Source organism: Hipposideros armiger, unplaced genomic scaffold, assembly GCF_001890085.2.
Source record: "Hipposideros armiger isolate ML-2016 unplaced genomic scaffold, ASM189008v1 scaffold_23, whole genome shotgun sequence".
NCBI classification, from domain to species: domain Eukaryota; kingdom Metazoa; phylum Chordata; class Mammalia; order Chiroptera; family Hipposideridae; genus Hipposideros; species Hipposideros armiger.
In genome coordinates this window covers 6,178,359-6,201,518 of record NW_017731373.1, presented here as the reverse complement: position 1 = coordinate 6,201,518, position 23,160 = coordinate 6,178,359, and the positions used below count along the sequence as shown (strand labels likewise).

At 39.7% G+C, this 23,160-nt stretch overlaps 2 protein-coding genes across 9 annotated transcripts in view; one reads left to right on the top strand and one right to left on the bottom strand.

The window, feature by feature from the left end:
- SUMO1 (small ubiquitin like modifier 1) overlaps nucleotides 1–10,931 on the top strand; it is a 25,763-nt gene extending 14,832 nt beyond the window's left edge. For all 4 annotated transcript variants that reach the window (XM_019635748.1, XM_019635749.1, XM_019635752.1 and 1 more), the window contains 3 exons: nucleotides 1,344–1,421; nucleotides 5,703–5,774; nucleotides 10,091–10,931. In XM_019635748.1, coding sequence (XP_019491293.1) covers nucleotides 1,344–1,421; nucleotides 5,703–5,774; nucleotides 10,091–10,159 — 219 coding nt within the window. In that variant the 3' untranslated portion in view covers nucleotides 10,160–10,931. The remainder of the gene's footprint in view (nucleotides 1–1,343; nucleotides 1,422–5,702; nucleotides 5,775–10,090) is intronic.
- Nucleotides 1,873–23,160, bottom strand: part of KIAA2012 (KIAA2012 ortholog) — a 111,889-nt gene continuing 90,601 nt past the window's right edge. For 3 of the 5 annotated variants that reach the window (XM_019635747.1, XM_019635743.1, XM_019635745.1), the window contains 8 exons: nucleotides 22,028–22,193; nucleotides 20,366–20,483; nucleotides 18,736–19,073; nucleotides 16,546–16,748; nucleotides 15,757–15,929; nucleotides 14,735–14,951; nucleotides 13,568–13,726; nucleotides 1,873–2,519 (listed from right to left, as the gene is read on the bottom strand). In XM_019635747.1, the coding sequence (XP_019491292.1) occupies nucleotides 13,588–13,726; nucleotides 14,735–14,951; nucleotides 15,757–15,929; nucleotides 16,546–16,748; nucleotides 18,736–19,073; nucleotides 20,366–20,483; nucleotides 22,028–22,193 (1,354 nt within the window). In that variant the 3' untranslated portion in view covers nucleotides 1,873–2,519; nucleotides 13,568–13,587. Of the gene's footprint in view, nucleotides 2,520–13,354; nucleotides 13,727–14,734; nucleotides 14,952–15,756; nucleotides 15,930–16,545; nucleotides 16,749–18,735; nucleotides 19,074–20,365; nucleotides 20,484–22,027; nucleotides 22,194–23,160 lie in introns of those variants that run through there. The other 2 variants (XM_019635746.1, XM_019635744.1) reach the window with 2 other exon arrangements.

The following is a 23,160-nucleotide window of genomic DNA, read 5'->3' as shown; positions in this document are numbered from 1 at the left end:
GGTGAGGCAGTCACTCACTGGCCATTGGACGGCCACTCACGGCGGCTCAAGGCAGCTCACGCCGGCTGCTGGCCAGCCCCACTGTAGCCTATGCCATCACTGGCAACTCACGGCAGTCCAGCTCCAGATTGAGCTGTTGTTCATCATCTTAGCTATAGAGGGCACAGCGTCACTGGCCCTTATGTGGGATCCAAACCAGGGCCCTGCTGCTCAGAGCTGGTATCCCAAGCCAACTCCTAACCAATGTGCCACTCCGCCAGCCCGAAGGAATGTATTTTTATACTGTTATTTTAATACCCAAGACAGATTGTGTTTGTTTTATTACATTTCTTTTGAAATGGGTATAAAGCAATTTTGAGGATGGTTAGACTTTTTTTTTTTTAAGATTTTATTGGGGAATTGGGGGAGGGGAACAGCATTGGGGAATCGGGGAAGGGGAACAGACAATTTGCTGTCCTTTTGTTCTTCAGTCTAGTTGTGGAGGACAGTCGCTTCACTGGCCCATGTTGGTATTATTATTGTGCTCTTCCTGGGTGAGGCAGTTACTCGCTGGCCATTGGATGGCTGCTCACGGCAGCTCACACCAGCTTACACCAGCTTCCAGCCGCTCACGATGGCTGCCAGCCACTCCCCGGGTAGCTTATGGCAGCCCACTGCAGCCCCACTGCAGCCTACACCATCGCCGGTGACTCACGGCAGCCTACCTCGAGGTCAAGCAGTTGTTCTCCATCTTAGCTGTAGAGGGTGCAGTGTCACTGGCCCTCATGTGGGATCCAAACTGGGGCCCTGCTGCTCAGAGCTGGTGCTCCCAAACTAACTCTTAACCAATGTGCCACTTGGCTGGCCCAAGGATGATTAGACTCTTTTAATAAAACCTGTTAGGAATGCTAAAAAAATATTTTGGTGGGAAAATACAGGTGACAAGGTTTCTGTTTCTGTTTGTATAATTAAATAATTTATTTCAAGCAAACAAATACCACATTTCCCCATGTGTAAGACACTCCCATGTATAAGACGCACCTTAATTTTTGGGCCAGAAATTTGAAAAAAAAAAGTATTACATAAAGTTGTTGAACTCAAATTTTATTCATCATAAAATTCATACAACTCATCACTGTCAAAACTCCCAACCATTAGCTTGTCCTCATCTGTGTCTGATGACGAATCACTGTTTTCATATATTGCCTCGTCCTCAGCGGGAAATGCAAGTAAAAAAACTACAACCACTGTATAAGACGCACCCAGGTTTTAGACCCCAAATTCTTCGAAAAAGGGTGCATCTTATACATGGGGAAATATGGTAGTTTACACAAAGGGGTAATTTTTTTCTTTTATCTCCTTAGGATAGCAGTGAGATTCACTTCAAAGTGAAAATGACAACACATCTCAAGAAACTCAAAGAATCATACTGTCAAAGACAGGTTTGTATGTTACTGTATTAAATACAATGCTTTATATATCATTAATTTTTCTTGCGGGCTTACCAGCATATTTAACAAAGGCAAGTAAATTCTGGTGATCTCTAAAATTTTCTTGCATGTTTAAAATGCCATATGTTAAAGTACTAATGTTATTAGTTTATTATCTGTATACATTGTACTATATATACTGTTATGGCTAATTGCATTTTATGTTTTCAACATCAAGAACTTTTTCTCTTCAACCCTCCATTGGGCACAATGCAAAAGTTATGAGTTTGGGCGCAGTGCATCTACTAGATGTGTGTATGACATTTACTTATTTAATTGAAAATGAATGAAAATAACGTGTAAGCATGCTTATTATTTATTAAGAATGAAATTTTAATTTGCCACAAAGTAAAAACAATATCTGTTTATTTCATAAATTCAGTATGAAAATAAACAGAAATTCAAAACAATCTGTGAGATCAGTTGCGCCTGACAGAGGGTTAAAAAAAAATCATAAGTCTAATTAATTTATTAATGCCAAATCCTTAACAGATCCTGGCCGTCATGAGCTAGATTATTAGATCAATAACTAATTCCTTCAACCTGCCTGGATTCAAACTTGGGCTTCACCATTGTCTGACTTTAGGACAATGAACAAGTTATGTGCCTTGTTTCCCCCTTAGCGAAAAGGGAATATTATGGTGCCTATCCCCATGAAGATGAAATAAGATGACCTACATAAAGCTCTTAACTTGATGCCTAAAAATGCTCAGTAAATGTTACCCATTATCATTAAAATACATTGTTTTATAAATGTAATTGGAATTAGGATATAGATGCTCCTTAACTTATGATGGGGTTACATCCCATTAAACACATAAGTTGAAAATATTGAAGTAAAAAATGAATTTAATGTGCCTAACCTATTGAACATCATAGCTTAGCCTAGCCTACCTTAAATATGCTCACAACACAGTATCCAGAATATGCTGGCAGCACAGCGCACTGTGGAGAATTGGTGGTTTATCCTTGTGATCCTGTGGCTGATGGGAGCCCAGCTTGCTGCTCCTGCCCAGACTCATGAGGGAGTACTGTGCCACATAGCGCTACCTGGGAAAAGATCAAAATTCAAAATTTGAAGTACGGTTGACCCTTGCACAACACAGGGGTTAGGAACTCTGACCCCCACACAGTGCAAAATCCGTGTATAACTTTTGATTCCCCAAAAACTTAACTTCCAGTAATCTGTTGAGCGGAAGCCTTACCAACAACATAAACAGTTGTTTAACACATATTTTGTATGTTATATGTATTACATACTGTATTCTTACAATACAATAAGCTAGAGAGCAGAAAATTTTATTAAGAAAATCATAAGGGGGGCTGGTCGAGTGGCTCAGTTGGTTAAGAGTGTGAGCTCTGAGCAACAGGGTCACCGGTTCTATTCCTACATGGGCTGGTGAGTTGCTGCTGAGCTGCCAACAGGTGGCAAGATGGCTGGTGAGAGCACATGCTCCTAACAACAAGGTTGCTGTTTTGACTCCCGAATGGGATGGTGGGCTATGCCCACCTGCAACTAAGATTGAACATGGCACCTTGGGCTGAGCTGCCCTAAGCTGCCGACAGGTGGCCGGACGGCTCAGTGGTTAGAAAGTGAGCTCTTAGGAACAAGGTTGCTGGTTTGACTCCTGCATAGGATGGTGGGCTATGCCCACTCACAACTAAGATTGAAGGACAACAACTTGGCTGTTCCCCTTCTCCAATTCCCCAATAAAATCTTTACCAAAAAAAAAAGTCCTAAGAGAAAATACATTTGCAATACTGTATGTATGTATTGAAAAAAATCTGTGTATACGAGTAAGTGGATCCACACAGTTCAAACTTGTATTGTTCAGGGTTCAACTGTACAGTTTCTACTGAATGCATATTGCTTCTGGACCATTGTGAAGTAAAAAAATCATAAGTTGGAGACCACTGTACATAGGAGACAACCAAGATATATTTTAATAATTGAATTGTGTTACATGATATTAACTCAGGTCGTGTAGGTTTTTTGTTTTTCTTTAGCTGAGCCATTCTGCCACCTGTTGGCAGCTCAGCGGCAGCTCAGCTCGGGCCGGGACTCGAACTGCTGTTGCTCAGAGCTCACACTCTTGAGCGAGCTCTTAACCAACTGAGCCACTCGGCCGGCCCTCGTGTAGGTTTTTTAGAAGAATTTTTACAGTTAAATTTGTAATTTATATGAAAATCACTTTTGCCAGAGGAAAAAAGAGATCACCTAGGTGTTAGGATAAGTAAAACAGTAAACGTTTCTCTCTCTTCTGTTTTTGATAATTGTTAAACTCAGCAAAATCTTATTAATTGGGGCTCAACTAGTTCACATTTGTAATAATACTGATGAGGGCTAAAACTGAGATGTTTACCAGGGACAAGGATCATATATTACATACACTATGCTAGTTACTTAGTTAGATACGTTATCATTTAATCCTCACAACTCAGAAAATTAGATAGCCTTTTCAACCCATCTATAGACCAGGGAGTTAATTATTGAGGAAAAACAGTGCAAAGTATAGAAGTAAATCACAAAAATGAAAACTAAATTTTGATCCAAAATTAAAGTTGCTAGGTTTGGGGGATTAATTAAAATACACATCAATTTATAATTATATCCAACTTTATGCTTCAGAATATACTTTACAGTCTTCAGAAAAGGTTTTTATACTTAGTTTACAGAGGTTTGGTAAATTATTCTTATTTTTAATGATATGCAAGGAATAGGAAACTTAATTTATCTATTCAACACTTATCCAATAGAGAGAGATTGAAAAGTATAAAAAGTAAATATTTATTGAATCATTTTTCCATTTTGATTTTGTAGATTGGTTTCTATAGAAACATTTTTGACCCAACACAAGATAATTATTGGTTTACGAGTAAATTAAAATCAAAGAGTATTCTGTCTTTGTCAGTTAAGTTTATTTTATAATTTATTAAAACCCTGGAAATAATTTAAAATCAATGAAGGATAAGTTTGCATGGTCTCATATGTGTAGTACATATTGAAAGATAGTTTTATTTTTTTGGATGTTTTTTGGATGGTGTTTGGATGTTTTTTGGATGGTGAAAATCTTAATACATTAGGTATTGAGCAAAACTTTCATAATACTTTTGTAGTAAATAAATGATTCCTGATTTGTACTTAATAGTGAAGTTATTTCTCTTTATATGAGTCATCTCTTCTCATTTAGCTATTTTTGTTGAATAAATGATTAGGAAAATATATGTTAATAACTTTTGTGATATTTATTGTGCTGTCCATGCTATCACAGTTTACTGTAGCTTATCTGGTTAACTACTGTGCTTTACCAATTTTCTGTGATTTAATCTTTTCAAACCAGATTTTCTTGTACAGTTGGAAGCTAGTGAAGGTGCTCATCCATTTTTTTTTTTTAAAGATTTTTATTGAGGAATTGGGGGGATGGGAACAGTGCTGGGGAATTGGGGGAAGGGCAACAGGCAAGTTGCTGCTGTTTTGTTCTTCAGTCTAGTTGTGGAGGACGTTGCTTCACTGGCCCGTGTTGGCACCATCATTGCGCTCTTCCCGGGCGAGGCAGATCAGTCGCCGGCTTCTGGACGGCCGCTCACTGCGGCTGCTGGCCGCTCACGCTGGCTGCTGGCTACACACGGTAGCCCATGGCAACCCACTGCCACAGGGGCTGCAGCCTACGCCGTCCGGGGACTCATGGCAGCCCAGCTCCAGGTTGAGCTGTTGTTCAGCATCTTAGCTGTGGAGGGCAGTGTCACTGGCCCTCATATGTGGGATCCGAACCGGGGTCCTCTGGCGTCCCAAGCCAGTTCTTAACCATTGCGCCACTCGGCCGGCCCCAATTTTTAAATTTTATCTTTTATGTTAGCTTACAGATTTGAGAGGAAACTAAAATAGTTGTCAAGAGCACAGGCTTAGGAACAGATTTGGCCTTAAATTCATGGCTCGCTTGTGTGCCCTCTCCATACTTTAGATTCTCTAGCTGTAAAATGAAGGTAAGGTGATAATATGTACATTCCAGAGTTGCTGCTATGAACATTTATGATTATGTATGTAAAATACTTGTAATAGGGAGAGCCTAGCAAATAGTTGGTACTCAGTAAATGTGTAATTATGATAGAATTAGCTCTCTGGTTTCATGTTCTATGTATTCTATTGAAGCTTTCATGTTTTTTGTGCATCAAAATTCTTATCTATTTTCTAAGATTTGTGTATATATAAATATATGTTTTTTGCCTTTTTAGGGAGTTCCAATGAATTCACTCAGGTTTCTCTTTGAAGGTCAGAGGATTGCTGATAATCACACTCCAAAAGAAGTGAGTATAATTTCTTCTCTGAGTCAAGAAAAAATTTTAATTCTGCACTGAATGATTTGATTTACTGTTAATAAACTGCCCTTTTTTTCATGAATATTCTCTGATTTAAGTGGTGTATCATTTGTCAGAGAGAAAAATAATCTTTGGGGTTGAACTTCCCATATAGTGGCCTTCAAAATTGCCAATAAAAAGAGGTAGGAAGTGTTCCCACTGACTGAGATTGTCACGAGGCACACACTATGTCTTTTTGAAGAGGGACAGATGTTCCTCAAATTTGGCCAACTTCTGGTACACTTTTCATGGTGCTGGTGACCTTGATGATTCAGTTTTGACTTTTGACCCATTTTAAGAACTTAATACAGAAGCTTAGTATATATTAATATATTTGTTTCTGTCATCTTGGTTTATGTTTTTTAATGCTTCTGTGCCTTTGTTTTCGTTTGTTTTATTATATAAACTGTTTTCTTTGTTTATATATCCCCCCTCCCGCATAGAGCCATCTGAAAGTAATAAAGTTTGTGAGAGAGAGTGTGTATATATATTTCTATTTGTAGGAATTCTTTCCTCCAAATACAAAATAACATTTCCAATGTTTCCGATAGTGGGAACAATGTATGGTTATTATTTTTTTATTTTGAAAAATTTTAAACTTAGAGTTATGAGACTAGTATAATATTCACCTGTACAACATGTTCCCTAGATTCACCAGTAATTAACATTGTGCTGCATTTTTTTTATCACTCTGTCTATATATACATATTACCATTGGTGGTGGACCATTTGAGATTAATTTGCAGATATCATGACCCTTTACCCATAAGTATTTCATCGTTATCTCCTAAGAGCCAAAGTTCAATTATCAAATTAGGAGACTTAACATTGATATATTGGGTTGTTGGAAAAGTCATGATGTATTTTTTCTATGTTTTTCGTTGCAAAAATGTGTCATGACTTTTCCGACAACCCAATAGTACTGTTATTGAATATGCAATCAAAATCTATTCAGGTTTTGCCATTTGTCCCAATAAGATCCTTTACAGCCTTTTTTTTTTTTAAGCCTGACATGGGATCCCAACTAGGATATACATTCTAACTAGTTTTCATGCCTTTAGTTTCCTTTAATCTGGAGCAGTTACTCAGTCTGTTTTTCATCACACTGACATTTTTTTAAAGAGTACAGGCCAGTTAGGTTTTAGAATTGTCCTTCAGTTTGGGTTTGTCTGATGTTTTCTCATGATTAGATTCAGTTTTACACTTTTGGTGCCAGTGGCACAGAGTGAAATAGCACTTGGAAATCACATCAGGAGGTACATGAAGTCCATTTTAAGATTCTTGTTATGGGTAATATTAACTCGGGTTACTTAGTTAAGGTGGTAATTGCCAGATTTAGCCATTGTAAAATTATTTTCCTTTGTAATTAATAAATAATTTGTGGGAAGATACTTTGAAACTGTGTGAATATTCTTTGGATATTGGCCAGTGGGGGGCCCCTTCAAGTTGGTGTCTGTTCTTTTTGATGTTTCTATCTTTTTAAAAGTTTTTATTTTGAAATTTTCAACTTACAGAGAAGTTGGAAGAATAGTACAAAAAATTGTACTCGCTTCCACCTAGATTCACCTATTTTTAACATTTTGCTACCTTTGTTATTAGTACCTCCTCCCCCTGCTTCCCCCCTCCCCCCCCCAGTGGCTCTGAACCACTTGGGAGTAGGTTATATACACTATGGCCATTTACTATTTAATATTTTAATGTGTATTTCTTAAGAACAAGGATATTTTATGTGACCACAATATTGTTAATCAAATTTAGAACACTTAACATTGTTAGAATACTTTAATCTATAAACCTAATTTTGTCATTTGTCCCAATTATGTCTTTTGTAATAAATTTTCTCCTCTGCCACAGGATCCAGTTCAGTATCAACATAGTTTATTGAAGTGCCTCTTTAAGCATCTTTATTTTAGAACATTTCCTCAGCCTTTCTTTGTCTTCCATGACATTTACATTTTTGAAGAATACAAATCGGTTATTTTCTAGAAAGTCCTGCATTCGGGTTATGTACTTTTGGCTGGAATACTACATAAATGGTGATGTGTCTTTCTCAAGGTATAATAGCTGGAGCACATGAAGCCCTTTATTGGTGATGTTCACTTTTATCACTCAATTTAACTTTTCATTTTTCTTTACTGTGCAATTATTTTTCTTGTTTTAATTAATTTGTGGGGACGTACTTTTGAGTATCTTCTTTCTCATCAGACTTTTCCCCCTAGATTTAGTATCCATCCACTTTCTTGAGTATTTCTTTGCTTTGTGGCACAATAAGATGGTCCACATTCATTTTATATTTCCCCTGTCCTGGCTTGGCATAATCTCTTTATACATAATAGATACTTGAACCATATTAGTGACACCTTCCTCACTATCATTAAGAGATTATCAGAAGAAGAATGGGCAGTGGGAGAGAGCACCGGCAGGTACTTAGGGAGTGACCTTGTCCTGTTTTTCATTCATCCTTACTAATGTACTTTTTGAAGCTCTAGCTTTGTATTCTCCATAATTTGAGGACATGTGCTGCCTTCCTGATTTAAAGCTTCCTTATAATGTTTGGAATTTTATTCCTTGCAGTATTTACCAGGCTATATGTACAATTAAAATTAAGTTTTAATAGCATCTTTAATTTTAATATTCATGTATGTACCACGCAAAATAAGCATAACACTAGAGCCAATCTAATCATTTAAAAAATCCTAAATCCATATAAGCCTGTGTTTTATTTTTAGTTTTCTTAGCATATTTTAATTTTTATATTTTGTAATTCACAAAAGTGTCATCTATAAAATATAAAACTTTTCTTAGAGGAAATTACTATCTTAGACTTCCCTTTAAAATTTTATTGTTCAACTTTTTTTGTGACCCATTACAGTTCAGTGGAAACTGCTAATTTTTTATTTCAATCTGCCTTTTACAGTGTTTCTCAACTCTGGTTGTGCACCAGAATTCATAGGTTCAGAGTCTCTTACCCTCATTGAGGGTGACACTTGGGTTGCTGTGTGACACCATTGCTCTCTCATGCACTCTTTTCTTTTTTTAAAGAAAGAATACTCATAGTTAAAAATAAAAGTAATAAACCAAACACCAAAGTATATAAAATGGAAAATATACTCTGAATATGACTGCATTCTCATTTCTCAGAGGCAACCGTTATTAATATAGTAGTCCCCCTTATCTGTAGTTTCACTTTCTGTGGTTTCAGTTACCCACCATCTACCACAGTCCAAAAATATTAAATAGAAAATTCCAGAAATAAACAGTTCATAGGTTTTAAATTGTGCACCATTCTGAGTAGTGTGGATGAATTCTTGCACCATCTTGCCCAGGACATGTATCATCCCTTTGCCCAGTGTATCCATACTGGATACACTACTGGCCATTAGTTACTTAGTGGCTGACTCAATTATTAGATCGCCTGTTGTGGTATCGCAGTGCTTGTGTTCAGGTAACCCTGTTTTACTTAATAATGGCCCAAAAGTTCAATAATAGTGATGCTGGCAATTCGGATATGTCAAAGAGGAAAAAACATAGTATATATCTAAATGTATGGGGAAAAACCATAATATATATAGGGTTCTATGCATATAAAGCACATTAAAAAAAACAATAATTGCCTATACTTTGCTTAATGTTCTCTAAAAGGAATTTTAAAGGGCTCCCCCTATTTTTTCCTGTTAGAATTGAGAAGGGATGGGCTGAGAAATCTAGCTTATAAAACTGGAGATACTGAATAAAAGTAGATGTATAGATAATTTTTCTGCATTGAGTGTGGTCAATATAAAAAAACAGCTATATGCTGGAAGGAATTGTAGATAACAAAGCAAACCACTTGGAAATGAATCCTTTGGCAGCATTTTTCCTACTAAAACCACATATATTTCAAAGTGAGATCTGGTTTTTTGAAAGAGAAAAAGAATTTTATCAAGTAATTCCATCTTTCAAACTATTATTTAAACTATTAAATACGTGTTCCATTAGATTTAAAACTTTTAAGGTCCTTTTTAATAAACATTTAAGTTTTATATAGTGAATAAGCTGGAAGTGGAATTGACTCACCAAAGTGATGAATGACTATAGACAGAATTGGAAAGAAATATCTCTCTGTTCTTTGGATTAAAGGAAACGGGATTCTTAATCTTAGAACAGTGTAACTATGGACCACTTGTATCTTTTTGCATTTTAAAATAGTGGCCACTTAATTGCAGCAAATTAAAAAATAGTGCTTATATATTCTACTACTAAAATATTTTTCTTTCCTCTTATAGCTGGGAATGGAGGAAGAAGATGTGATTGAAGTTTATCAGGAACAAACGGGAGGTCATTCAACGTTTTAGATACTCTTTTTATTTTTTTTTCTTTTCCCTCGATCCTTTTTTATTTTTAAAAATAGTTCTTTTGTAATGTGGTGTTCAAAACAGTTGAAAACTGGCACCCCATCTCTTTAAAACATCTGGTAATTTGAATTCTAGTGCCCATTGTTCATTATTGTTTGTTTTCATTGTGCTGATTTTTGGTGATCAAACCTCACCCCCCCTTCATATTGCTCTCTCCTTTTTAAATATTACATGTGTGCACAGAGAGGCCACCTTTTTCAGGACTGTGCATTTTCAGGCTTGTGATAAATAAGATCGACCAATGCAGGTGTTCATAATGACTTTCTAATTGGCCCTGAAGTTCTAGCATATGATTGCTTCACTCCTGGACTGTGACTTTCAGTGGTAGATGGAAGTTTTTCAGAGAACTGAACTGTGGACAAATGACCTTTCCTTAACTTGAAGCTACTTTAAAAATCTGAGGGTCTGGACCAAAAGAAAAGGAATATCATGTTGGAGTTAAGATGACAGATGTGGTGAGAGTGAAGACTGACTCCAAAGATGGCTTCCCTGAAGAGAAAGCATTTTAAGAGTAAAGAAAAATCTTGTCAGAAGATCCCAGAAAAGTTCTAATTTCATTAGCAGTTAATAAAGTTATTAATGCAGAAGTGTGTACAACAGAACACTGTTCTTTTTGATTTTATTTGTACTTTTTGGCCTGGGATATGGGTTTTAAATGGACATTGTCTGTACCAGCTTCATTAAAATAAACAAAATATTTGTAAAAACCGTACTAATGTTCATTTTATTTTTAATTGTATAGCAAGAAAAAAAATGTCTAAAACATAATGTTTTCTTGCATAATACTGGAAATTACTGTTTGTACATGGGATGTACAAAAAAGTGATGATGATCAGGACTTTGAAGCACTGAAAGTTACTGAAGTGCCTTCTGAATTAAGGATTTAATTAAGGCCACAATACCTTCTTAAATACTCTGTTCTGTTTTTTAAAAAACTTGATATTTCTTATGGTGTATATAGTATATGATACAGTTACCCAGTCATGCTGAATAAATGGCCACACCAAAAATTCTTAATGGATTTATATTGATAATTTCAGTTTTTCCTTTAGTAGTTTATAAAATGTTCCCTGCTTAGTTAAGATTTCATATGTATATTTTGTTTATATTTTCCTTTTATTTCTTTATATCTTAAATATTTACATTTGTATAAAATTAAAATTCCAAATTAGTTTCCATTAGAGGACTTAACCTTTTAATTTTTTAATGAATCAGAATTCAGGATATTTATGCATACACATAATTCAATTTCATGTTATCCCAGATAGAATGTGACTTGAGCAATTGAGAAGAGCAAGTAAAACCTATCTTTAATGTATTTTATAAACTGTTATAACTTATATACCCTACTCAAGTCACCTGTTAAAATAATTGGCTTGCCTTATAAATTCCTATATCTGACTAACTGAAAAATTATTGGTGTTGTATATATATAGTCTAGATAAATTAGAGCTTTTAGATTGTCACCTGGCATTTGTCATTATATTAAATAGTGACTAGAAATTAGGCCCATTTGTAGAAAATCCTCATTGAGTTGCATTATTTTCATCAAGCCTAAGTAACAAACCTGATAGGCAGTTTGAGCGATCCAGAGTGCTTGAATATGTAGTTTGGCATCTTATTTTTGTTTTCTTTGAAGGCTCTCAGCATTTAGATGGTGATGCTTAGCTACTGGGGAAATAATTTTCTTGTTTTTAGTTAATTGGATTCTTCTAAATGTATTGCATTCTGCTATGGTTAACTTAAAAATGTGTTTATCTGGTGTAGTAGTGCTGATAAATAGGCCTTTCACAGCAACAATTTAATATCAGATTTGGAAGGGACCTTGAAAAACATTTAGTGTAGCCACTAGACCATCGTGCTTGACTGCAACATCCTAAATTTGTAAAAGAGGGGAGAAGTAAAGTCATTAATGGTAATTCTCCCCCTCCCCCCAGGATGTCTTCCTTGAGTGTTCTGTTCTTGGTTGAAATGCTCCCTTCTCACCTGATAAAGTATTATTGAATGAATTGAATGAATGAATGAATGTGCAAGCAGGGTCAAGAAGTTTGAGAAAAAGTTTGTGACATTTAAATTCACCATGACTGATAATATTTTGGCATTTTTCTACTTTACATAAAACAGTTAAAAATAAACATCAAAGTTCAGTAACACAGCAATACAGAATCAAAATTAAGCTTGACTTCTGGACTGCAGAAGTGCAGCTCCTGTAGAAAGCAAATACCTTACAAGCATTAGTGGGAAATTTCAGGGAATCATCTGCAAATACTGTTTTTCAGCTGTGGACAGTGAAGTATAGTGTAGGGCAAAGTAATTTGTGGGAAAACTCATGTCTGGTACTGTTTGCTTTAATAGCCTTTTATAGATTATGTTCTAAGGCTGTCCTTTAATGATCATTCTATGATAGATTAACTAGATACTTTTCGATATTAAATAGATGTTAAAGACAAATTATGTAATTATGACTTCCTTGATAGAGTCAGTGTGATTTTAAAAATGGGGAAATTAATGTGAGTGGTTCATTCTTCAAGACACAGGAGCAAAACCTTAAGATTTGTTAATCTTCAGGGCTCTAGAACAATAGAACTTTCTGCGACGATGAAAAGGTTCTGTATCCGCTGTACAAAATGGTAGCCAGTAGCCATGTGTGGTTATTGAGCACTTAAAATGTGGCTAGTGTGACTGGAGAATTGAGTGTTTTCACTTACATTTAAATAGCTACATATGGCTTATTGGACAATACAGCCCTAGAATTTATACTTTGAGGATGTGAGAATAACCTCACAAAACAGCTCAAATGAACATTTATCAAGTAATTAACCTTGTTTTAAATAGACATTAAATTTTAGATTCTTAGGATGAAATGAATGTGCTTTATAAGGAGAATATAATAAAATTCTTAATTTATGAATTAGTTCCTCAGCTAATTCAGAATTATAAGCATTACAGAATTTATATTTACCTGGCAACTCTTTCAGACACATCGACTAAAATGAAATACTTGGACTAGCCTAAGACTGTGTTACTGTCTTACTAACTGAAATTCAAACCGAAATTATAAAATTTCATAATTATAAAATACAAAAATGGGCCAGTTGTAGGCACCAACACATCTGAATTTATGTAGTGCTAGAGAACGTCAAGGGCTTAGATGAGTGAAGAGTTTAATTGAATTGGGTTGAGTAAAGCATATGTGGTGGAGAGGGTTGGTAGGAATGGAGGGAACTTCCCAGAGTGAAGTTAGGTGTGGGTTGAGGTGAACAGGTTGAGATGGAACTAGTTGGGCTCAGTATGGAACTTCATTGTGGACGGAAGCGCCTCTTTTTCTTTCACCACCTTCCAACTTACTTTTTTGTTTTCTTCTAGGGTTAAGGTCTGGGCATTTGTAGGAACTGAAAGTAAGAGTAGACCCATGGTCTGGAAATGTTGTGTGTCCACTGCAGGCCACTGGCTTCCTTGCGGAGTTCTTGATGGAAATGATGATGCTTCTTCAAAGCAGCTTTTTGCCTAAGGAGACAACCCCACCCACAATCCCAATACTGATTAAGCATCCTGGAAATTTTCCTTAGCAGCTGGTAGAAGAACTGTGGATTTGAGTAATCAATAGACTTGGGGCTACTGATCTTGCACTTCAGTGGAAGATCATACGGTGTTCATTTAGTTACTTATATAGGAGATTTAGAGTATCGTGAGCCTCCTATTGGAAAAGTAGAAGGGAAAGCATAACTCACAGTTCTTAAACTCGTATTGCTGGAAGGGACTCCCTTATTGTAGAAAAGGAAACAGGCCAGAGAAGTTAGAAAGTACCTGGGCCAATGTCACACAAGTGAAGATGAAATAGAGCCAGTTGGCATCAAGTTCTAACCCTTGGGCTGAGGCACTAGCCCTCATACACCCCTTTATTACTTCGTTTTCTGCTTTCAGCTCCTTGCACTACTAGCCTTACAAAACTCAACTTCCCCTCGTATGACTTGTTAGTTTTTTGTGAAAAATTGTGTGTGTGTGTATTTTTGTTTTGTTTAGAGCCTCTTGCCATCCCCTCCACCCCTAGAATGTAAATGGCATGGTAGAAGAGACATCTCTGTCTTACTCCTGAATTCCCAGTGTGCAGAACAGTGTGTGGCACATACGAGGCACCCAATAAATACTTCTTGAGAAAGACAGTGGTTCAGAGTCAGGGGTCTTAGATCTGGTCCTGGCACTGCTCCTAACTCACTGTCCGGCCCTGATCATATCCTTGCTCTCTTTGGGACTTGTTTTTCTTATGTGTAAACCAGAGAGCTGGGATAGAGGATCTCTAAACTCCCTTCCAGCTTCAATACAAGTTCTATAAGCCATGAAGAAATTTTGTGACATTTGCAGCAAAAGAATCTCTTATTTTTTAGTTCTTCCAAATTATGCCCAGGGGGGGTGGGAAAATTTCACTTGTCCAAAGGCAATGCGAGGCTAGTACTAGCTAGTACTAGCACCAGGCAGTGAAGCCCCCTTGGCACCTGTTGTCCAAATAACCAGTACCTGGCTAGTTCCTGGTTTTGTTTCATGGCTTCCTCCAGAGCCAGCCTTGCTGCTTCCTCTTCCTTTTGCCTCCTCTCTGCTTCCAGCTGAGCCTTCTCTTCTGCTTCCTGTTTCCGCTGTAGGTACTCCAGTCGTTCTTCTTCAGCCATTTCCATCAGGCGTTTGTGTTCTTCTGCTAGCTGCATTTCCAATTCCTTCTGCCTTTGCTTCTCTGCCTCTGCAGAATAGAAAAGGGGTTGGACTCATCAGGGGTCTCTTTATTGGAGAAAATTCTCTGATCCAACTCTCAAGTCTGCGATTCCCAGGGGCTCCCCATGAAAAATTTTGCAGCCTACCTGCCAGCAAGTTGCCAGATCCTCTGTAGGGATTACCTTGGGGTTAATTGACTAAAAGTTCTTTATCAAGCACCTACTATGTGCAGTGCACTGTGCCATTAACACAAAATTTGTGGGAGAATTTTCCAGAGCCTAGTGTGCTCATGGGGGTGGTATGCAGATGGGTTGAGGAGGAGGGTCAGATCACGGTCTGGAGAAACTTGGTGCTTACTTAGCTGGACTGACCAGTCTAAAAGAGTGTCATGTGCTGAAGTTTCTTCCTCAGAAGTGAGGCGGTAGAGATTCCGTACATCAGTACCTGAAATGCTGCCCTGAAGCTATCCAGATGTTTGATTGTTTCCATCTGCTAGGGAAGGAAGCAAGGAGCAGGGCTCCGTCTGCAATTTAGGCAGCTCCTGAGCAACGATGAAAGGGCAGTGGGAGGGGCAGGGTCCCCTGTTCAGGGGATGACTGAACTGGGAGCAGGATCCAAGAGCCATCTCCACAAGTGATCTATCTCAACTCACTATAGTCACACATATTAATTATTTTGAAGAAAAAATAGCTTATACATTTGAAGTGCTGCACACACTTAAGGCCTGGGATAGGAATAACTCTGGGGAGATGCAAATGAACACCCACAGTGGGAGAGAGAGATTTCTGCCCCAGATAGACAGGCGATGCAGAGCGCTCCAGGGTACCCCTCACCAGCTCTCTCCACTTCTTCCTGCTGCTTTTTTCTCTGCAGTTCTTGCAGTTTCCTCCGGAATTTCTCCTGCTGCCGCCTGGCTCTCTCCCGGGCTGCTTGCAACTGCAACCACTGCTTTCTCTCCTCCTCCTCCTGTTTCTGCCGTTCTTCCTCTCGTCTTTGTTTCCTCAAGCTTGAGAAAACACAGGACAGTCAGGGAAATGGCAGCAAAACCTGGGGCATCCTCGTGAGACTAGCCAACAGGCAGTTCCCCTGGTGGAGGCTTACATAGCAGGCCGCACGCTACACGGAGCATCCCGCTCAGAGGAGACGTGGTTTTCCAAGGGAACCCCAATAGAAGGGCAGAGGCAAGAACACAAGGGGCCTGGAACTAGAAGCCTAGCTCTGTGCTCTGGGGAGTTCCCAGAGCTTCATTTTCTATTCTCATAAAATGGATTTTAAAACTCTTGTCTCACAAGGTGGTTGTGAAGATTAAAAGTCAAGGCCTACGAAAGGACCCAGTGCAAAGGAGACGGTGTGGTAGGGGCTCAACAAGCGTTTCCTGCACTGACCCTCAAAGCCCTGCCGGGAAGACCCCATGAACTTGGATCTGGAGTAACCGTCATGGTCAAGACACTGCATCTTTTTGGTCCAGCCTGTTCCTAGGATGACTGAGGATAGAGAGAAACGAGACATGCTGTTTTACTTCAGGGCATGAGCCTCAGAACCAAACTGTGCCCCTGGCAGAGGTCAACCCCTGCCTTTTTCTTCTGCTTCCTAACATGGCTGTGGCGTCTTGCTCGACCCACCGGATCTCCTCTGCGTGGTGTCGCTGCTCCAGCTCCAGCTCCTCCTCCATCTTCTCTGCCCTCTCCAGCTGCTCCTGCTGGAGCCGCCTCTGCTCTTCCTGCTCCCTTCTCATTCTCTCCACCTCCAACCGTCTCATCTCGGCCCTCTCTGCTCGCAGCCTGTCCCGGGAAGCTTTCTCCTGCTCCCTCTTGGCAAGGAGGTCCTAGGGAGCCAGAGAGTTCTTAGTACCATGGACAGGTGGTGATCAGGGGTGAGCCTGCCTCAGCGGTGAGCCTGTCTCAGCGGTGAGCCCTCCTCCACCCAGGCGATTTGTCTCTAATTTGAGATGGAATCATTAAGTGGCTTCCACACTCTGACCACAGCTGCATAAACTATGCTGCCACCAGCTTGGGCTCAGGCCTGATGGACCTGTATCCAAGTCTTTGTCCTACTTGCTTCAGGATTTGGGGAATCACAACTTAATTTCTCTGTTATTGTCTTCCTCTTGGGGCTATTATCAGGATTAATTGAAAAAGTGAAAGCGCCAACATAATACAATTGGTACATTATATGTCTGGAGTTTTGAACCAAGCTGCACTTTAGAATTACACAAGGAGCTTTTAAAAATTACTTGAGGCCAAGGCCCCACCCAGACAATTAAATGAAAATATCTAGGCAGGAGCCATCTGTGATTTTAAAAAGCTTTGTGGGTGAAGCTAGGGCTGGGTACCAGAGGTTCTGGGTAAAGGCTATTTTACCAGAGGCAGTCGTGGGTATAGATTTGTCAGATTCAGGTTTAATCTCATACAAACCCACTTTTTCCATGGAAGGTACTCTCAGTTTATGCAAAGGGTGTCTTAGCTTTCTTTTTTCTCCCTGGTGCCTCGTTTTCAGTCAGAAATATGCCCATGAGGGGAAACTTGAAAGGCAGCCCTTCCATGTGTACCTAACTTGGGGTGAAACTTCCTTGCTTTTTAGCCTTTGCAGAGGCAGCACGGCACTATGAATTGACAGTAAATCTAAGAAATTCTGATAATCTAGTAGGCTCAGAAAAGTTCTGTATACCGGTTGAAATATTTATCTGCTATGTAGAGCAGAATTCCATAATTTAGGCAGCTGGGAGAATTGAGAACTACAGAGGAAAACTCTTTTTGAAATCCTTATTGGAAGACCATGGCCTATAAAATAAGTACGTAATAATTTAAAATGGTGACGAGTTCTGATTTTGGAGTCAAAGGACCAGGGTTTAAGTCTTGGCTCTCCCACTTGATGGTTGTATAACTCTGGCAATAGACATTAAGCTCCTTCAACCCTCAGTTTCTATATCTATAAAATGGGACTAATTATACTTGGTTCAGAAGTATGGCTTCATGAGACTCAGCAGAGATGTCCTGTATGCATGTGGCATATGCAAGTTTAACATAGTGGTTTAACTGTGGGTGTGTTTGTAGTGTTTAAAGGTATTTTTTTGCGGGGGGGTACAAGACAACCTCTCAATGCAGTTTAGCGCCTTCATTTCAGTGAAAGAAATAGTGATTATTCCAACAGCAGAGGAATAAGTTGGCTGTGCTGGTCTTATTGAGAGATGTACCTGTGTGGTATTATTTTTGGCTAATTAAAGAGATTATCAAGGGTAATTTTCTTTATACTTGCTCAGTTTTTCTCTTAAATGGCTGACATTGGACTCAAGGACCCTGGAACAAAATGACTCCTATATGCAAAATCACCTTGTTAAGGCAGATGTGTGTGTGTAAGCTGCTGGTGGGCCAGCCGTGGGCCACAGAAAAGCAGACTAGGGAAGGAGGAATTTCCATAGCCTTCAGGAGGCAAGCAGGACATGAGCTCTAGACCAAGTCAAGGATATGTGTTTGGCTCTGATGGCCCCAATCCACCTTTTCCTATAACTCGGAGGCCTGTGCCCTTCACAGATGGGGGCTGCACCACTTTCCTGCTCTTTAAGGGTCAGATACGTGCCCTGGCAGGTTGGGAGACTCCGAATGCATCTTTCCAGAGGGGCTTTGCCACTCTCTTTGATCATGTCTGGCTTCCTCAAAGGGTCAGTAGTTACCAAAGTACACCAAATAAAACCATTCTGTGGTAGAGCTATTCCTGTAACTGCAGTATAATTTGGGGCAGTTTTTCCCACCTCTGCAGTTGCACCAGTGAGGACAAAAATCCCTCTGGCCAAGGCAAGAAACACTGAGTCCTACCATGGAAGCGTCCACATGGCTTCTCTCTTCTTTAGATTCTGTGTTTCCCACGACAGTGACATTTGGGATGGGTGATGATCTTCCATCTATTGACACTTGGCTCTCCGGAGCATCACCTCTGGGAGAAAGCCCAGGGTCCTCTGCAGGAGAGTCTGGAGGAAAGAAATCTCTGTCCGAGGTGTCCTCTGTTTCCTTAGCGTCAACAACATCAGACCCACTCAGCACTGCTGCTGTTTCCACATCCCTTTCCTTCTGTGCCCATTTCCTTTTGGTTCCTGGTGTTTTTCCTTTGGGAATTAAGTCTGATTTATTTTCAGCCTTTGATCCCTTTGACTTTCCTAGGGAGAATAATCAGGTACAGAGTTATAGCTAAGCAAATGTGATCTCTGTGCATCCTTTTCAGTAACTGTGCAACCTCAGCGTGCAATGGAATCACATGGGGATGCAGATGGCTGAGCCCCACTCCTAGAGTCTGATTTGGTAGGAACAGGCATTTTAACAATCACTCCGTGTTTTAAGAAAAGTAGTCCCCAGACCACCCTTTAAAAAACTGCCTTATTCTATTTGGATCAATTGTAATTCAGCAATCTGGCTACTAAAAAAGTCCTGTTTCACCCTGACCTATGGTGGGGGTGAGACTCTCTGTAGGGGAGACCTGTTGACAGCTGGAAAGTTATGCTTCCAGAGTCTGGCTTGAAGCTGAAGCTTTGTAACTTTGCAAAGTTCAGCCTTCCATACTCTTAGGACTCTTCCTCGATTCACCTCTGGGGGCCACAAGTACGTATTTCCTTTTCCCAGTCCTGCCAGGGCTACCAAGTCATGGGGCTACGATGACGTAAACTCAGCAAGGCTTTACAAAGCAAACCTTGAAAGTAAATCTGGCTCGGGAGACTCCCTAATGTCATCCTTTCTGATAGTTTTTGATTTGAGTTGAGGGTCTTCTGAATCACATGTTGGAAAGAATGGGTGCAGGTTTTAGGCTAAAGCAAGTCTTCAGAAGCACAAGGATCTGAATTCCTTTTAAGGTGCAACATAAGGAGCCAAGAAGAAAAATGGTAGCTGGGTAATCATTCAGAACTAGTTCCATCCTTCCCCTTCCCATATGTTCAAGTCTACCCAATTCTCATACTATGATGTAGTTATTAGCTCAGAGAGGCAGTGGTAATAGCATGTGTTTGGAATCAAATGGCAGGGTTAGACCCTTGGTCCGCCACTTTACTGTTTGATCTGTTTGATCTTATGTATGCAAGTCACCCAACCTCTCTCAGCTTCAACTACTACATGGTATTATATACTAATAGTGCTTCCTTTATAAAGATGTTGTGGGGGTTTCATGATATTATGTATGCACAGCTCCTAATACAGTGGGTATTTAGTAAATAGGTGCTAATGTTATTATTATCATTTCCTCTCTTGATGATCACAGGTCTTTAGGCATCCCAGTTTCCTCTATCCCTGTCTCCTAAGATATTGACATGAAGCAAGGCTGCAACGCCATCTTAACTATGGTGGTCAAGAAGACTCAAAACAGAGAGTTTGTCCCATAGGATCCATGCTGATTCTCGGTGACACCTCCCAGCCCCGATTAGGTGTCTTCTTCTGGGTCGTTCCTTCCGAGTCACTCGCTTACCGACAGCAACCTTTGCTTCCACATGGACCTTTCCTTCTCTCTTCCCCTCAGGCACCTTAGATTTGTCTGTCTTGGTTCTTTTCTTTCTCTTGGCTTTGTCAATCAACTCCATCTTCTCCTGAAGGTGAACAATTAAGGAAAGGGCCATGATACATGTAGGAAACAAGGGAAAAAAACAACAACCCATCAAAGGAAGATTATGTTGAACAAGACAGAGTGGCTTAGCATGGAACTCGTGTGGGTTCCAGATGAGGCAGAAGGGCAAATCTTAGAAAGTGTGGAGCTTGTGGGAAGGGCCTAAGGTTCTGCTTTTGATTTTAAATTGCTAGGTTTCATTTCATAGGAGAGAAGACGAATAGAATACATTTTGAGATCTGCCCCCTTTTTTTTATGCTAAATCATGGTCTACAGAGCTGGATCAAAGTGAAGCAGTTTTCACTTTTGATAGATTGCCGTTGCCACAATTCATGGTTAAGTAGTTTAAATGAAAGCCAGCTTTATTCACTGGTGCATCATTGGTAACTTTCAGGAGACCTTCAGCAGATGACCGCAGCATGTCAGTCCTGTGGGCTGGGACAACATGGAGGTTCTTTCTAAGAGGATGGCAGAGCAGGGCCACAGCTACCCACCAAGTCCTTGGCACAAAGCTCCTATAACCCCTGTAATTTCTGAAGCATAAAGACGAAGGGAGTATCTTTTGTTATTCATAACAAGCTCCTTTCGACCACACCTGAGATTATGGTAATGAGGTCACTTTTGGAAAGTTCCCCTGGTTGTCAGGGGAACCAACCAGGTGTTCAGAGGTTTGGACCCATCAGCCCTACACACCTGATCTCAGAGGAGGGGAGAGGGGGCTGGAGGTTGAGTTAATTGTCATTTGTCAATTATTTAATCAGTCGTGTTTATGTAATGAAGCCTCCATAAAAAACCCAAACCAAAGGAGTTCAGAGAGCTTCTGGGTTGGTGAACACATCCACATGCTGGGAGGGCGGCACAACCTAAACTCTACGGGGACAGAGACTCCTGTGGTTGGGATCTTTCTGGACTTTGCCCTATGCATTTCTTCATCTGGCTATTCATGTGTATCCTTTATCATAAACTTTGTAATAAATCTGTAATAGTAAGTGTTTCCCTGAGTTTTGTAAGCCATTCTAGCAAATTATCAAACCTGAGGAGGGGTTGGTGGGAATCCCCTATTTAAAGCCTGTTGGTCAGAAGTGCAGGTGACAACCTGGGACTTGCAATTGGTGTCTGAAGCAGGGGCAGTCTGGGGCTGCGCTCCTAACCTGTGGGACCTGTGCTTATTCTGGGCATACTGAATTATAGGACACCCAGTTGGTGTCCAGAGAGTTGGAGAATTGGTTGTTGTGGGAAAAACCTCCACACATTTGGTGTCAGAAATGGTATAAGTATAGAAGTGAAGTTCCCTTTTAGTACCTTTGTAGGAATTAGAAACGGGAACCCCAACTTTCAAAAGGATGCAGCCCAATGCTGGGGTGCAAGGTACGGTGAGCAGGCCACAGACTGGATTTCAGCCCCAACTCGCTCACTCTGTCAGGTGTCTTTACATCGTAAGCAATCCACACAGCTGTATGTGGTAGCCCGACGGGAGCACGATCCAGGTAGGGCCGTTTGCCCAAGCTCACAGGTGTTTGCACTCACATGACTGATGTTGGTTGGTGTCTGCTGGTTGGACAGTCTTGGTTCAGTCTTCCCTTCTCTTTCTTTTGGAAGAAGAGATGTGTCTACAGGACCCAACCTCTTTGGGGACTCAGGCCCATATCCTGGGAGTCCACCGTGCAGATGGTGCACATCATAATCTTTGCCCCTTTGAAAAAAGCAAACCAACAGGACCAAACTAAAGAGAAAACTGGTGGACAAGGCAGAGAGAAAGTGACCACTGACTGAGCAGCTGTTCTCTGTCAGGCACTATGGTGGGCATTTTACACACTGGGTCAACCCTCTTTTTCTGAATAATAGAGATTAGAAAGTTTGGTCTTCACGTTTGGGGTTGTCTCAGGCTAAATCCTAAATCTTAGGGAGCAGGAAAAAGTTTGTCTCTTTGGGATTGCATATTTATGCCTTCAATTGAATGACGTAGGATTATCTAACTGAAATGTCTTTTGTCAAATGCTTAGCTGAAAAATAGTGACCTTTAAGAAAAATTGTCTAAGAAGATACAACTACCCATCCATTCCTTTATACCCTCTGAATTCTATTCTTGCTCAAATTCAGCCCATGTGCTGTGTTAGTTTGATCCCTTGTAGAATTGCTGTCACTGACTGTGTGCCTTGAGGATAACTGACTTATTTTCTCTGGGTAAAAAGGTCACCAAGAAACAGCCATGTAGATTTCAGTAACAGCAGCAGCTATAGCTAGTGTGTGACCAGCCTGGTTCTGGGCATTTTATTTTTTTAGCTACATCAGTATTATATTTACTGTGCTGTGCTAGCACAGGGCCTTACTATAGAAACTTGAGAAATATTTCTTGAATGAGGTAAATGGAATTTCCTGTAAATATATGAGTCTTTAAATCATTCAATGTCACTCTATAAAAACCCACAGAAGAAGTATCCTTTAGAATTTAATGCTAGGAAAACATTTATTTTCCCTGAGGAACAGGTATGCTGCAAATGAGTACCACAAACCTGATCGTGTTGCTTTTCATTTTTGCTTTCACATTCAAGAATCTGTGTATCAAGTTTGAAAGTCTGACCATCAATCACAATGTCTATAATGACTTTTGTGGAGTGTTGATTTTCTTTTTTTAAATTTTCTCCTGATTTAAAAAAAAA